A 15,281-nucleotide genomic window follows, 5' to 3' on the forward strand; every position below is an offset into this window, starting at 1 on the left:
TGCTGATCGTACGTGAATGCAAATTAGATTATGGCGTATATAAGTAAGCAAAAATATTGTCCTTTTCTCCATCAAAGTTTTGGCGTACCTAAGGTATTTAAATTGGAAGGTATTAATCATTTCTGCAAATCTAACACTATCTAAAGATCGATGTATGTTTTACATATTTAGCCCTAACCTTGCAGTTAGCCGTCTTAGCCATACCGCTCACTCGCTTTACAAATTCTTCGTGTTGCTCCTTCTTTAACTCAAGAATATATCTAGTGGATTAGCGAATAGAAAACTTTCTTATAATTTACGGAATTTAGTAACTGATATCATAGGAATCGAAAATGCAAGATCTAACGATAAGACTGGTTGTGATACGGATTTTTGGCTCAAGCTATGTTCACAAACTGATACATGCAATACTGGAATAATACTGTAAAAGCCCAATGTAGAGTGTATCGTATATTATAACTAATGCAATCAACTTTTCTCGGGTAATATAATACTGTATTCATCAGTCTCATTAAAATTCGATTTTAGTGAGCGATCAGAAAGCTAAGAAAATGTATTTCAAACAACTTTATACATTGCAAAGAAGTAATGGATATTGTGTTATACAGTCAACTAGATACATCACTTTTATTAGTGAAATAGAGAAATAAACGTGTAAGCGATTTAGTTTATCCTTATATGAAATCCTTTGCAAACTATAGTCAATGTCCGTCCACATATATCGTTAGCCTGATAACTTGATAATCTATTATTATTATTATATATAGCACTAATGATAAATTTACTGATAAATTTTATGGATTTTATTTAATTTAATGATAGTACTTGCATTTTTATGAGCATTAAAACGGTTAGAAGCAATCGATAAATAATCATGACTGCAATGTTAATAATGGTTAAATAAATAAATGTAAGGTCATATCTATCTTTCGGAAATGATTGGTGGATATAATCTTGGACTTACTTTGCACTTTCACACACAATCAACGATCCATGAGCTAAAATTGGTTGGATATCAGGCTTAAATAGGTGTACCATACTACATGAATTAATGTGTAACATTATTGAAACCCCACCAAATTTTTGTTGCTATAATTAGATCAACAGAACTTAACCGAAATGCTTGAATAACTAACCTGTTTGAGAAATAAACTATGTTGAATAGTTTATTATATTTACTTTTCTTGGGCAAGACTGGAAGTGAGTTAAGAGGTAAGAAATAGATCTTGAAATTTTGCAAGCCTAATGAGAAAAATACATATATTTATCAAAAAGGCTTTAATTATTAACTGAGTAAGAAAGTAATGATACTTTCATTAATTCACTTTTTATCCTACAATTACTGACTAAAGTTATGAAAGGAAAGATACCGTCTAGATATTATTTGATTACCTTTAAATAAAGCTTGATTGGATTCTTCCGTGCTAGCAGATATTGTTTGATCACTGTCTTCTTCATCTTCATTTACTTCTTGAATTTTTCCTAGTTGATCACTTTCATTTTCTGTCTCTGATTTATCTTTAGGCAGTTGATATTTCGTGCCATAAGCAATTTCGTGCATGTACGCCATTATATTATACTGAGTAATATCTTGGGAAGTCTGATAGATTATATTATAAAAGAATATAGTTTTACTGCTGTTCTCTTTTGAAAGTTAGTTAAAGCAATATCTTGTAACGACTAGATTATTCGGAATGAATTATTTAGTAATCCTGTATATAAAATGAAGTTTCATAACATGGCTGTGAGATCTTTTCATCTTATCATATGCAATTACCTTCAGATACATATCGTTTGTTTTTTTGAAGAAGCTTTCTTCTTCGCACTCAATCCCAAATGCAATATAAGGGCTATTAACAATATCTCCCCAATATCCTCTTACATAATGCTTTTGCCCTTCCTATATTTTGTAGAATTTAAGTTGATATTTATTAAGCTGCATGGCTACGATATTAGTCGCGGGGAAAGTAGTTATTCATATTGATGTAAAAGTTTTACCCGTTTCATGATTTCTCCTGATGCCAATGATTTATTTGCTATGTTATAATTCGCTTCTCGAATATCAAATGCTATACCATTCTCTCTCCAGTTAGAATATTCTCGTGAATTAATGATATTAGCCTTTGAATGTAATTTCATATTGTAATCCCAGTCGTAAACGTTTTGTCTAGAGTCATAACGAGCACCAAGATGTTTTCGTAATCTATGATCCCTATTATAATTATGAATACATAATGATAATTTATACTTTATGATATCATGTTACTGCATGTACACAATATTGAAGGTGTTGAGCATTTGTTGGCATAACATTTATTGAACATGATATTACTAACCACATTTCAGTAACTTCGAACAGCTTCGGATTTTTCTGCCTCCAAAATTTAAATATAGCTTCTAGCTGATCCCTTTCAGCAAACTGATTTTAAAATTAAAATGAGATGACACAACTATATCATAATACTTTATATTTGAAAATATTAAATGACTACATTAAAAATTACTTTCAAATTTGATAAGTCTAAGAAGCCAAGGCATTGATTGAGATAATTAAAATTCGTAACCATCCTAAGATGATGTCAATCATATATATTATGAGAAGCTTTTAATGTAGGTTTATGCGTTTTACTACAGTATCATTGTAATCAATATGCAACTGTATTATAACACAAACTTGATGAAATCATCGGCTTTTCGACACAAGTATTCTTCTGTTTGACTTCTAATTAAAGTATTACCAAATATTTCAAGAAATAATTCGGTCTTTTCTATAAGTATAATTAATATAGTGTCAGATTTGTATCTAAACTAATATCCATTGATACAAACAATACTTGGTATGGGATATTTGAGCATACCTTGCAAGCCGATTGTTTCGGGTGCTTCATAAATGAGAGCTAGCAGTAGCATTTGCCTTGCTAGTATCTCTAAATTATTCTCTACAACATAGATCTAATTCATAAAAAACGATCGATTCTATTATAAATTGATTGTAATTAATTTTAAGCATTTTTTATTAAGATAGAAAGATATAAACTAAGGTACGTTTATTTTTCGATTTGGCCACCGATAGCTGTGAGCAATAGTTTTGATGATATGTCGAGGATCTCCTGCACCAATTAGAAGCACATTTACGGTATCCGCATTTGATTCTATTTGTAGAAGACAATATAGCACCTTCTGATCATCATTTTACTCCTGATTTACCAAGCTAGGTGGCCTTTTATGATATCATACAAAATGAATGTAGAATCTATTTGGAATCTAGAAAAATTTTTTACCTGAGCCGGTAGAACTATCATTGGCAATATTAAAGTGTTCTATTTGAGCGTTGAATGCTGCAGTAAATGTTAATTGTTAGCTATTCTAGCTTTGATATTGCTTATGATAGCAAGTCAAATATACAGTGTTGTTAAAATAAACTATTTATCAGCTATTCCAGAAATAAATTATATTGTTACCAATGCATTGTAAAATCAATATCTGGAAATTTTATAATTTAGATAGCTGCTATACGAGTTATTCGAATAATTTACTTTATCAGTTGTTGAGTTAATTACTATGATTAAATTTAAGAAAAGCTATACTTAAAATATCCGGAGGCTATACAGCATCAAATACAGCAAAAAGTTATGATCTGTTTTAATATTAAAAGTGTTTAATTAATACAGTACTATAGATTTTTGCACGTCGTAGAATTAATTGCTAAAATGAAGTACGCGTATTGAATACTGAATACCCTTTTTGCATATAAGAATTATTTCGCTGGTCAAATTCGATGTATTCGTATTGTAACATACGTGCACAAATATTCAAACTAGGATACTAACCAATGGCTTGAAAGTCGATAGCTGGGCTAAATCCCCACCAAGTTATCCGCCCGAATGAATCGAGCATGATCTTGCTACTCGAGTATTATAGCTACTGGATTCGTGTGTTCAAAACAAACCATGGATAAATAACATATATGTACAGTATACTGTATGATCGAATTTTCAATTGACTGTATTAATTAAGTTTACCTTAGAATTTCAACAAGCGTCTAAATGATCTATGATGCATATGCAGAGTTGAATATTTATACTGGTCGAGTGTTAAGTATGCTGTTTAAGGTTATCCGGGTAATACAAGACCACATATGTTTACGTGCAAGGTAAATAATGAAATCAACGTTTATTTTGACCAAAAAATGACTTCCAATGGGCAGCTATCAAAATAATAGAATAACTGTACAGAGCTATATGTTCTTCTAAGTATTCTTGGTTCAATTAATCGTATATTAACTCTGTAGCTAACCAGCAGTGGCAATTCTAGCGTATTCGATGATGGTTTCCGTGGAAATCAATCGCGCATGCGCAACTCGGATCTTGCATAGTTTGCTTACAGTGGTGAACTGTATAGGTACCGCTCAATCAGAAGAGAATACTATATAACACTGTATGAACAGAGAATTAGATTTCTGGTGGATATAGCGTAGCTTGCCATCATTCTCAGCTTCAGTCTAGAAAATGGCGTCGTTGGCCAGAGGATGCCTAGTTAGGGTAATGAAGCATTAATTAAAACTCGTTAGACTCATTAAATTAACTTTTATGAAGGAGGATAATCGGATTGCACTTGATTGATACCTCTGTAGACAGAATGATGATTAGTAATTCGTAATACGAGTATTATTTGCCGCACTTCTTCATAACTCAGGTATGTTCCAGAAGTTCTTCCTATCATCTATTGCAATGTGTCAGGCAAAGTTCTTCCGCTTATTCTGGTAAGTAATAATCGCGCATTTACTGTCTTATATGGTTATTCAATGCATAATAGGATCTGTCAATATCAGTCTGAAAGATTCAGGTTGATACTAGAAGAGATTGAAGATTTACAATTATACGCGTAGAGTTGCAGTTCAGCAGCTCGGAGACGCATCGAATTTTTACCCCCAAAATTTTTACCAAATTCTCGGTTAGACAATTTTTTCCTGATGATTATATCCACTAACTGCAATTTACTGCGTTTGGTAATGTTTCCCATTATCATCGGAAAAGTTATAACTAGCTGAGAGTTGGTAGCACGGTAGTCGATTCTGAGGCTCATCTGCTGTCCCTGTTAAATTACCAGCATTATTTATTTGATCGATCAATTGATTACAGTATAGTAGTGAATAATTATTTATTGTACTGTATAACTACCTGTGGATATTACAACTAGCTCGCTGTAATTAATATTATGCTTGTGTATGTGATATTGTATATCATGGCTTTAGATATCCATATGCCTAGTCCTGATACCAAAATTAAGGACGCCACATACGAATCTAAAGACTACTTCGCACATGGCGAATACACTTACTATGATGAGGAATTTGAAATTAATAAACGTCGATTGCCACAGCCAAGCTCTATTACCAAAGAAGAGTCATAAACAGTGATTAAACTGGATGTATTAAACGGATACAATGTATCCAATAGCGGAAGCCTTCAACCTAATGTCGTTTTGATGTTAATGAATTGGTTAATTACAAATTGCCTGTAGAAGCAGCTGCACAAATGTCATGATGGTATTGTCGCTTATTAATTCCTTTCAAAATTAATTAACAACAGATGAGCAATCAACGCCTATGTACAAAGTATATGTATAACGTATATGCATAGCATTGACTTCACCTCTCTGCCTTATGAGGAAAATTAATGCCTGAGTATGCCCTATCAATATTGCATACATTCTTGCCGGCTTGTAGAAATGAATAAAAAATTATAATGTTAAATGGAAAGTACTAGTATTGATAGAATAACCCTGGTGTCTTTAATCGTAAACAAGATGCAATGATGCTATACTAAATTGATTTTAGCTGGTACGATCAACGTAGCTATCAAATGACTACTATATTGTGCTGTTAATTTGATACTGAGTACTGTAGAGTATTATAAACTGTGGAGCTACTTCAAACTTAAGTCTGAAGTTGATAGTAATTGGTAGTCTTGAAATGGTCAATTTATGAACTTAATGTAGATGGCAGTTATGCTGAAGGTTTCTTAAAAGTGTGATAGCTTTCGTTGCAATACAGAATAGTGGGCTACTAGTATGTAGAAATAGTGTATATCAATTGCTAAGCACTGTAGACATAAATATATCTTAAACCCTTACTGTAGAATAGCTTAATTTAATCGTTTCTGAGTTGTTGTCTCTATTTTTCTTAATTTATTTGGCTGAGCCAGGTACTATAAGCAGTTTTATACACAGTACGTGCTGAATAGTGGTGCTCGGAAAAGACTACTGCACTATTGCAATTTACTGAAGCTATATCTTGGGGAGTCTTTAATTTGTATAAGGTCAAGATCCTCCATCCAGCTCTATAATTGAAGCTAATTTTTGTTGCATGCTATACAGTATCTGTATAGCAATTTCACTGCGCATCTATTTAAACAGTATTGAAAAATCTCAAATGTGATATTGATTACATTTCGTGGGCAAATCGTCAGACAGCAGGTCATGAGCCTCATAACTAATTGATCAAAACCTAGTCATTTTGTAGCTAACGTTACTTTAGCTATTGTACTTAACAGATCTGCAGTCAGCAGCAATATGAAAGCTCGGGTACGGAGCTTGACTGCAACATATTATCCGTATTGCAGAATTGTATTAGTAGCTGCATAATCGATTATTTATCTGCTACTAATTGTGGTTTTAGGCCAGTAGATGTAAGCAAAGAAACTTGGACAAGCTGGTCTACTAGCTGGCAAATTATATCCGCAAATACATGTTGGCAACTCTCTCAATTTATCTGGCGTATTGATAACAACTAATAATTTATTATATCATGACTACCATCACCTTTAACTCTTTATGACCAATCTGGCAGTAGTGTATACTGTTACGTATACAATAGAGACACCTGTTATATCGATATTACCGGTGTAAATTCCTTTAGTTACCCTTCTATACTACCTTATAAGGAAAAGGAGAATGAAAATCTTATACAGATGGCATTTAGCTTAGCGAATTTCAATATCAATATCAGTACACCATGCAACCTAATTTTAGGTGGAATAGCGCACGATTACAAATATCTTTAGATTATCTCCAATTCTTTTGTTTAAATCTCCTATGATTAAAGGTGACGGTTTAATTAATGTTTACTAAATTTCAGCATTACTATTACTGTTAACACTTTATACCCGTACACTGTAGTGATGCCTTCCGTACTGATTCTAAAAATATCATTTAAATTGATTGACTGATTTAAGCGATCGTGAATGAATCCTAAATATGATCAATGCAATCTTTGCAATCATTCTTACGATTTCAGCTGTTTCTTAAAATACAAGAACAAGTAAATTTTAATTATAAGCGTTTAAAAGAATAGCAGCAGAAATGTGGTAACTGTGAGGCTTTTTCCACTGGTAGCAAGATCTTCAAGATGTGTACGATTAATAATACATAATAGTACATTGCCGGAAACGTAACTTCAATCAGATGCTCATTGCCAACATAGAGAAGTCTTTAACAGTAGCCTTAAACTCGCCGGTACTTTTAATCAACAATTAAAAGATCTTAATACCGTTGCATATCAAAAACTTAAACAAGAGGTTACAACTGCTATAATACTAATCACAATTCATCGTCTACTACCAAAAGTAGCTTTCAACGCGTAGTAGTTACTGATTTCATAACAGGTAGCATCGTTACGGATTTCTATATAGTTTTTAAAGAAAATTCTAAAATAAATCCCAGTGAACTGGCTAATGTCATTTCTACAAACAATTTGATTATTCAAGGACAATCCATACAAAATGTGACAATTACCGATTTCAATGAGTGTGCTAGAGCAACCGATAATACCTGTAATAGCAATCAAAATTGTATTAATTTATACGGCACATATACTTGCCAATGTAAGATAGGTTTTACTGGTTCTGGTTGTGTTGATATTAATGAGCGTACGACTATTGAACCGTGTGCAAATAAGACTGTATGTTCGAATACTGAAGGATCTTATACTTGTACATGTCGAACAGGATACCAAGGCGATTCATATTCTACTTCAGGTTGCAGTGTTTCCTGTAGTACTAATTACTGTCTTAATGGTGGAACCTGCACATACGAAAACAGTGGGCACATATATATTTGCGACAAGGCTTACACTGGAACAATATGTGAAACTCGTTGGAAACCGGACTTTCGGAATGGGAAATTGCTAGTCTTGCTATAGGATCAATTTTTGGAGCCATTATAATGGTTATAATGATTATAGCTATCTACCGAATAGGAAATCAACTAAAATTGACTAAATTAGAGTATAATATAACATATCCACCATTGAAGGAAGAGCATGCTTGTATCGAGTTAGAGAAATCAAATGTTGCTAGTTCTCCTCAAGAATACGACGATAAATTTAATTTCTATTTTTAATTAGCGTTATGTAGCTTTTTTATCTTTTACAGTATAGATCTCGTTTGAATTATCTTAACAAGTCTTTTACTAACTTTGTAGTTTGGTTATTTAGTTAACGTTCATGGTTATCCATCGTTAAATATTGCTATTGATCGGTCGGAATTCCATAAGATATTACGATTATTTGACGATGTTTTTTAATAAATTAATAATTAACTTTAGTCTCAATAATCCACTACAGCATATTAATATTTGGTTAAATTGGTTAAATTTGTTCCTATAGCATAGCCATACCGTACAGTATGTTTTCACAGGGACAATTCAGATCGAATAACGCAAATGTGGGGTACGAATAATTAAAAGTGGAATAATTTAGCCTAGAGGAGAGAGAAAATTGTTGTTGATCACGTACAACTTTGTTAATTTGTAAATTAATTAAGACCTATGAACATAACTATAATGGGCACACCGCATCGTTTCGACAAAAACGATACAATCAATACTCGTATCTTGAATTTAGAATAATTTGTACCTGTTTAGCATTTAAAATTTTTCCTCCTCATAATCCGATCGCCTTGGGTAATGTGTAATACTATACTTTGTGATGTACGTTTTGAAATTAAACTATGCATTTCGTATTTTTTAAATAGGCTTTTTAGTCGTTTAATTTCATTTAGGGATATGATTCTCTTGGCAGTAGAATTATTATTCTAGGTTCCGCTACAGGATAATAATAAATACTAATGTTAATGGTTTATTGTTATCATTAGCGCACTTATACAGTATAGCTTTGCTTATCTAAATGCTTATACGAGTATTATTATACTCATGAATAGTATTTCGTTCCTAGTAGGTAATAGTATAAAGTGGCTAATGTTTTAAGTTTCTTACGTATGCAGTCTTTTTTTGATGCAAAGTGGAATTTCTTGTGTAGCAACAGTTATTTTGCCTTTCAAGGCTGAGGATTCGCCATTTACTATGCCATATATTTTACCGTTGTGCTATATTATCACGATATTTAACGCATAATACGAGTAGCTGACTTGTTTTCCCAGGTTCTAAGGAGTATAAAGATTCGCTATTTATGAAATACTCGTGTGCTTATGGATACTTTGTTTTGAACTGTTTATCGTTCATTACCTTGCTGTTGTACTATAGCGAGATTTAACGCATAACCGTCATTTTGCTTTACAAGGATTTTAGGAGGGTGAAAATTTACTATTTACCAGGTATATATCAGTAAGGGATACTTTGCTCCTCATTACTTTACTGTTGTATTATAGCGAAATAGTTTAACACATAACAGTCATTTTGCTTTTCAAAATTTTTAGGAGAGTGAAAGTTCACTATTTGTTATATTTTTGCATGGGTAATCGATGCTTCGTTTATCATTACTTTACTGTTATACAATATTATAGCAAAATTGAATGTAGAACAGTCATTTTGGTTTGCAAGGCTTTTAGGAGGATGAAGATTTACTATTTCGTTTTATTCATTATAATAGCATAGAGTTCGGCATTGTATTGTTCCTAGGGCTATCGTACCGTACTAAATCTTATGGAGACTATTACAGTTATTCTTCAATATACTGTAGGATTGGATTAGATAATTTTTAAATTGTGCAAACGTCAGTATCTATTCCAGTGCTTGATTTGCATAATTTTACTATAGTAATAGGATAGTTTTTGCGACCATTTCCAGTCTAATTTATAGCAGTCTCTTATAGCTTTTCGCGACACAGTACAATGGCAATATTATCATTAACTCTTTCGCTATTGATTGCACTGATGTATGGACGAGCTAGAGTATAGAATAATTGATTTAACTGATGAATAGATCTCGATCACAAAAAACTGAGTGATATAAATTAAATTTAATTTAATTAGTAGAAGTATAGAAGCTGTTGCAATTCAAGGACTTGCAAGAGAAAATACTGTATTCTTCTTTAATTTTTGTCTTAATTGACTGGCAATAACTGTTGTTCGAGCTGCAACCATGATTATTTTCAGTGTAGGAGCAATGCCATAAATTTCATTCATTTCGTTATGACAAAATGTCGATTTTAGTAACAGTCAGTAAATTATATTATAGAATTATTATCTTTTTCCAACGCATGCTATACGTGTAATATACAAGTCATAAGCATAAGGGATTAAGGGATACTCAGTAAAAAAAAAAATACAATGCTAGTTCTATACGAAGATCGTATCAATTGACTGAGAATTTACTGTATGTCTGTCAAGGCTATCAAAAGTAATTTTTAATTTATTTCTATACGTACGAGTGGTGTTATGAGTTTACGCGTATACCGATCACAATACAGTGCTGTAGAATTAATTCATACTATTATTACAATCCCTAGTCCTATGCATTTGATATACTTCAAGCCAAGTAGCAGTGATAGCATATTATTACTCGTACATAATATAAAGTAAAAAGTGCAAATATAGTACGCCAAGTATCACGAGTGAGGATACGACTAGTGTCAAGAAATCAATTGGTAAGATGGAATCTATAATCCTTCAGAAGTTGCCCACGCTCCGCAGCTGCTACTACATAATGCACGTAGAGCACACAAAGTTTAGTATGATGACCATGCAGAGTAGTTTAGGTTTGTGGTCACTGCTTATGATTACTCCGTCATTGGATGAACCTCAAGATTACTCAAGATTGAAGATATGGTAAGAATTTTTATTTATTTCGACTTTACACTTTGCTTAGCAAAAAAACGTTTTGGAATTGAATTTATTTTCGATAGCCTATTTCAGGATACTACAACGCCCCAAGCCTGATGGAAAAGCCTAGAAGCTCCGTGTTCAAGTCTGCTATCGCTGCGCTCCTTGTAGAAATAGTACAGTATCCGTAGACCCAGGACCGGACCGGACCAGACCAGACCAGGAAGATCTTGAACTGGCCTGGTCATTGGTCAATCAATGGTCATGTGGACTGCGAGTAATGAACATTGAACAGTCGAGTAGAGTAGAGAGATGCACCAGGTGTAATGTAGTAGTCCATGACTCAGTGTACAGACAGACACAGTACAGGACAGAGTCGGCTCGTTTACAGTAATAAAGAACATCCTATTCAAGGATCGGTTCGAAACCATCCATCATTTACACTACACTATACTGAAGTGCATTGCTGCACTACTGTATTATGACCTTGACTAAATTTCCTCTTACCAGTCTTTGACTGTTCTGTATGGTACTAGCGTCACTTTATCGCGTCGTGCCGATTGCGCAATCTTACATTGTTAACCACCTGTCAATCACCCTTGTAGATCGAGTTCCTGCCAGGTGGCGGCTTTTGACACAGGGTCTTGGAGATACTCGCTACCTGATCCTACAGTGTGCCGTTTTCGTCTATCAGACTAGTCAAATCGGTGTTGTACACTATGCGTACACGATGTTGTATAGGAGAGAATGGAGTAGCATAGCCATGATGGATTGCGCAATAACCATGCATTCATCAATATTGATTGTTATTCTAGTGATTCTATATTAGCATACGACAAGAATTAATTACTTTAATGATAATGGTAGTGGAATAGAGAAGATTGCGCAATCTTGTCATCAAAATATGTTGCATCGCTTTGGCTGCTTGAAGTGGATAGAGAGCAACACTTCAACAACGGATATGAATTTTGGTTGCCCATCCTACTGTATACTGTACAGAATAGTAAAGTGAACTACTGTATTGTAGGCTGTAGGGCCGATTGCATCGATACCTGTCGAAAAGTACCGTACTGTACTCTCCATCAACAACATACCTATAAATAAAAACAGTCAAGGATACTATCTCTACGAGTACTATCCATTACCCTATAAAAAGAATGAGACTATCAGTACAACAAGATCTTAATTGATTCCATTGATTTGGAGGGGAGGAAGAGAGAGAGAGCGTGGAAATCAATATACAAACAGCCGCTTGCTGACTACCCCCGTGAGTACAACAGATTGGCTGTTTACTTTAATAGCAAGCTATTGTCCAAGAGGATACCATAGTGGTGCGAGAGTATGGTCTCAAACATGCATTCAATAAAGTTATTTCTGTATAGCGAAGGAGGATAGATCCCGTCGCGAAGGAGACCGATGACGTCAATTGAAGGTGTGACCCGCCCTTTTGTTCTGCTCCAATCAAGGGCTTGCCTCCCTCGATATCGTGCCTATATAACTGGATAGAAGACTGACTGAGACTCACTTTTGGTACCACTTGGCTGAGGTGTCGGTTGAATTGAATCCACCTGCGATTGTCATACTCAATCTATACTTGACACTCTAGTGTGTCGTAAGTTCATCCTGTCATATTTTACAACGTCACTTGTCCATTTGCAAGTCCGTACATCCGTTCCGGTGGTATAGGTGCTGTTGCCATTTGAGACGCTTTGGGAACTGGAGACGCTCCTTCATTTGATTGGTAAGTGAAAATTATCTATTTTTTCCCCTCTGGTAGTTGGTATATTTTATCCTTGAAATTGCACTATTTTATGCATGATTGTAAGCCTATCGTATGCCCAAGATGGATGATAGTCATTTGGGGCTAAGATTGTGGTAGAATAGGTTGTATAAGGTGGAAAATTTCAAGGTGCATGTAACTGCTTGTTTGTTCATTGATGGAGTAGATGACTAACGTCAGTTGGCTTGATCAAAGCTTGTCTTCATCTCCTGCTAATGGATAATCATGCTCTATACCTTGTTAGTGATTGCTAATAGACTTCATGGATGAGTAAAATCGATTTTTCTTGTCTACAGTAGATTCTTCATTGATTTAGATACACTCTCATGACAGATGGAGGAGAAGGATGAATTTCAATGATCAATGACCATTGAAAAGGGTGCAACAGTTGCCACCAACTTGATTGTTATAGTTATGCTTCTTTTTCCAGTAAAATAAATTGCCTATGCATAACCATTCATTACAAAATATCAAGTAAGAAAAAGGAACGATGATGACAATGATGACTGAAACGATGCTCAGGCTTTATGATGAGCAAATAAGCGCATCGAAACACCATATCCTACACATTAGAATAGAAGAAATCCATTCATTGAAAATGTCGATCGCTATGAAAGCATGATGATGAGATGGAGACAAGGTGAAGACGATCATTCAACTGTCTAGTCACAAACCATCAATAGGATAAAAATACTAGGAGGGTACTGGATAGATTGACTACATTATCGAGCTATGAACAGTGATGAAAATCTATCCAATCTTAAACATTGAATGAAATGTTGAAATCGTCCTGTGCAATCATGCGTCGATAGGAAACTGCCCAACGATTGTGTTTTTCACCTACAGTACAACGAATCAACAGGCTAAAACCCGCGCTACTCTGCTAAAACTGTGATTTTTTTTCAATTTTATTTCAGCCCAGCTTGCTTACACAACATTTGCGAAAGCCAGTAGATTGATCTATGTTACTTTCTATATTAACAATGGAGTTCGCGAAATTATCTATACTCTTATCGCTGCAGTAATAGAGACAAAAATGATAAATTAAAAACGAAGCAAATGTTACGAAAGCAAGCAGATTGATCTATTTAACCTGCTACATACTGCGTTATCATGATTTACAGTATCCATAGGGAATGAGAGGGAAAATGAAAATGCAACAGAAGCAAAGTTATATGAAAGCAAGTAAATCCTTCTTTTCTGATCGTGACACAAGCACAGGTTATCCAATAGATTACAGCATTTTTATCGATTACCTTATCTACCGCAATGCGAGATTATACCAAAAATTGGTTGAGTGCTAAAGAAAACTTTAATAGCCTCGCTGAAGCACTTCAATTAATTCTATTACGAATGAGCACTTGGAAAGCATGAAGGATACGTACATAGCTGGATCTCTTTTAATAATTATAATCGATGAAAATGTTCTGTCATCTTAGTCATCTAGTACAATTGCAGCGTGAAATGATGTCAATCCTCCTGCTGCCTGAGCAAAACTTACCACTTAGTTCTCAATTTGTCGATTGTTAACAGATATGGATTTCCCTGTTCTAGCAAAGCCTTTACAGTTTAATTCCATTGTTACTTTTTCACAGCAATTCATTCCATCGCCACGCCACGTTGATGATGCATGACTTGGTGGGCACACGCCTTATTAGAATTATTTAATTGCATTAATGATGAAAGGAATTAAAAAAATACAGTACCTATTTTTAAATGCGTTCTAGGACTAGCGAGAGTATCAGACTACCCATAATTATTTCAATTATGAATGTTGACGTAGCATAGGCATTTTGAGGTGTAATCCCATCTGGAACAGATATTATACTCCCTATTATACAAACTTTAATTAACTTAATTCAATGGCTTAGATCAATTTTACTTTCGTATATTGTATAAAATTAGAGATATACCGTACGCTAGATGTCTACATGTATATTACTGATCGTTCACACAGCAACTTTTTAACTATTAGGACGTGATACTGAAACTTTCTAAAAAAAACTTCTTGAATCATTTTGACAGTCGTCATGCAATAATAGCATGCTTATGCATTCACTTTATATCACTTCTAAGTAACTTGATCGATTACATTAAATATACGTAAGTTGCTGGATGTTTTGAGTGACATGAAGCTTGGTTCTGAAATTCCATTTTGACCGCTAAATGTGCTAATTCATTTTTTAATTGAAGTGTTTATAATGTTATCTACAATATCTTATTTCCTAAACAATTTTGCAACGATAAGGGTATCTACATATTTATATTTCAAGCCTTACTTAGCCAGAATAGAATAAAAACTGGTTTCAATATCAAACCAAATATGCTTTCACCTTAAAATCATGATAACATTCAACGTCTTCATTTTTTAGGCATTTCTCTTCGGGAAAATATTTTCAAGTCGTTATTCCATTTACTTGTATAGCAAACTGCTAAATTAAAGA

General features: G+C 33.9%; 1 protein-coding gene across 1 annotated transcript; it reads right to left on the reverse strand.

Annotated features, from left to right (window-relative positions):
• Positions 1-28: 28 nt before the first annotated feature.
• Positions 29-3,897, reverse strand: TRIADDRAFT_52076 (uncharacterized protein; the record flags this gene model as incomplete). The annotated part of the gene is made up of 13 exons (XM_002108729.1): positions 29-88; positions 179-260; positions 965-1,039; positions 1,137-1,242; positions 1,393-1,600; positions 1,778-1,900; positions 1,999-2,212; positions 2,337-2,419; positions 2,505-2,568; positions 2,675-2,768; positions 2,859-2,952; positions 3,282-3,295; positions 3,831-3,897. The coding sequence occupies 13 exons, from the start codon at positions 3,895-3,897 to the stop codon at positions 29-31; spliced, it is 1,284 nt and encodes a 427-aa protein (XP_002108765.1).
• Between the last annotated feature and the right edge of the window lie 11,384 nt (positions 3,898-15,281).

This window comes from Trichoplax adhaerens, genomic scaffold (genome assembly GCF_000150275.1).
Source record: "Trichoplax adhaerens TRIADscaffold_1 genomic scaffold, whole genome shotgun sequence".
Lineage (NCBI taxonomy): Eukaryota > Metazoa > Placozoa > Uniplacotomia > Trichoplacea > Trichoplacidae > Trichoplax > Trichoplax adhaerens.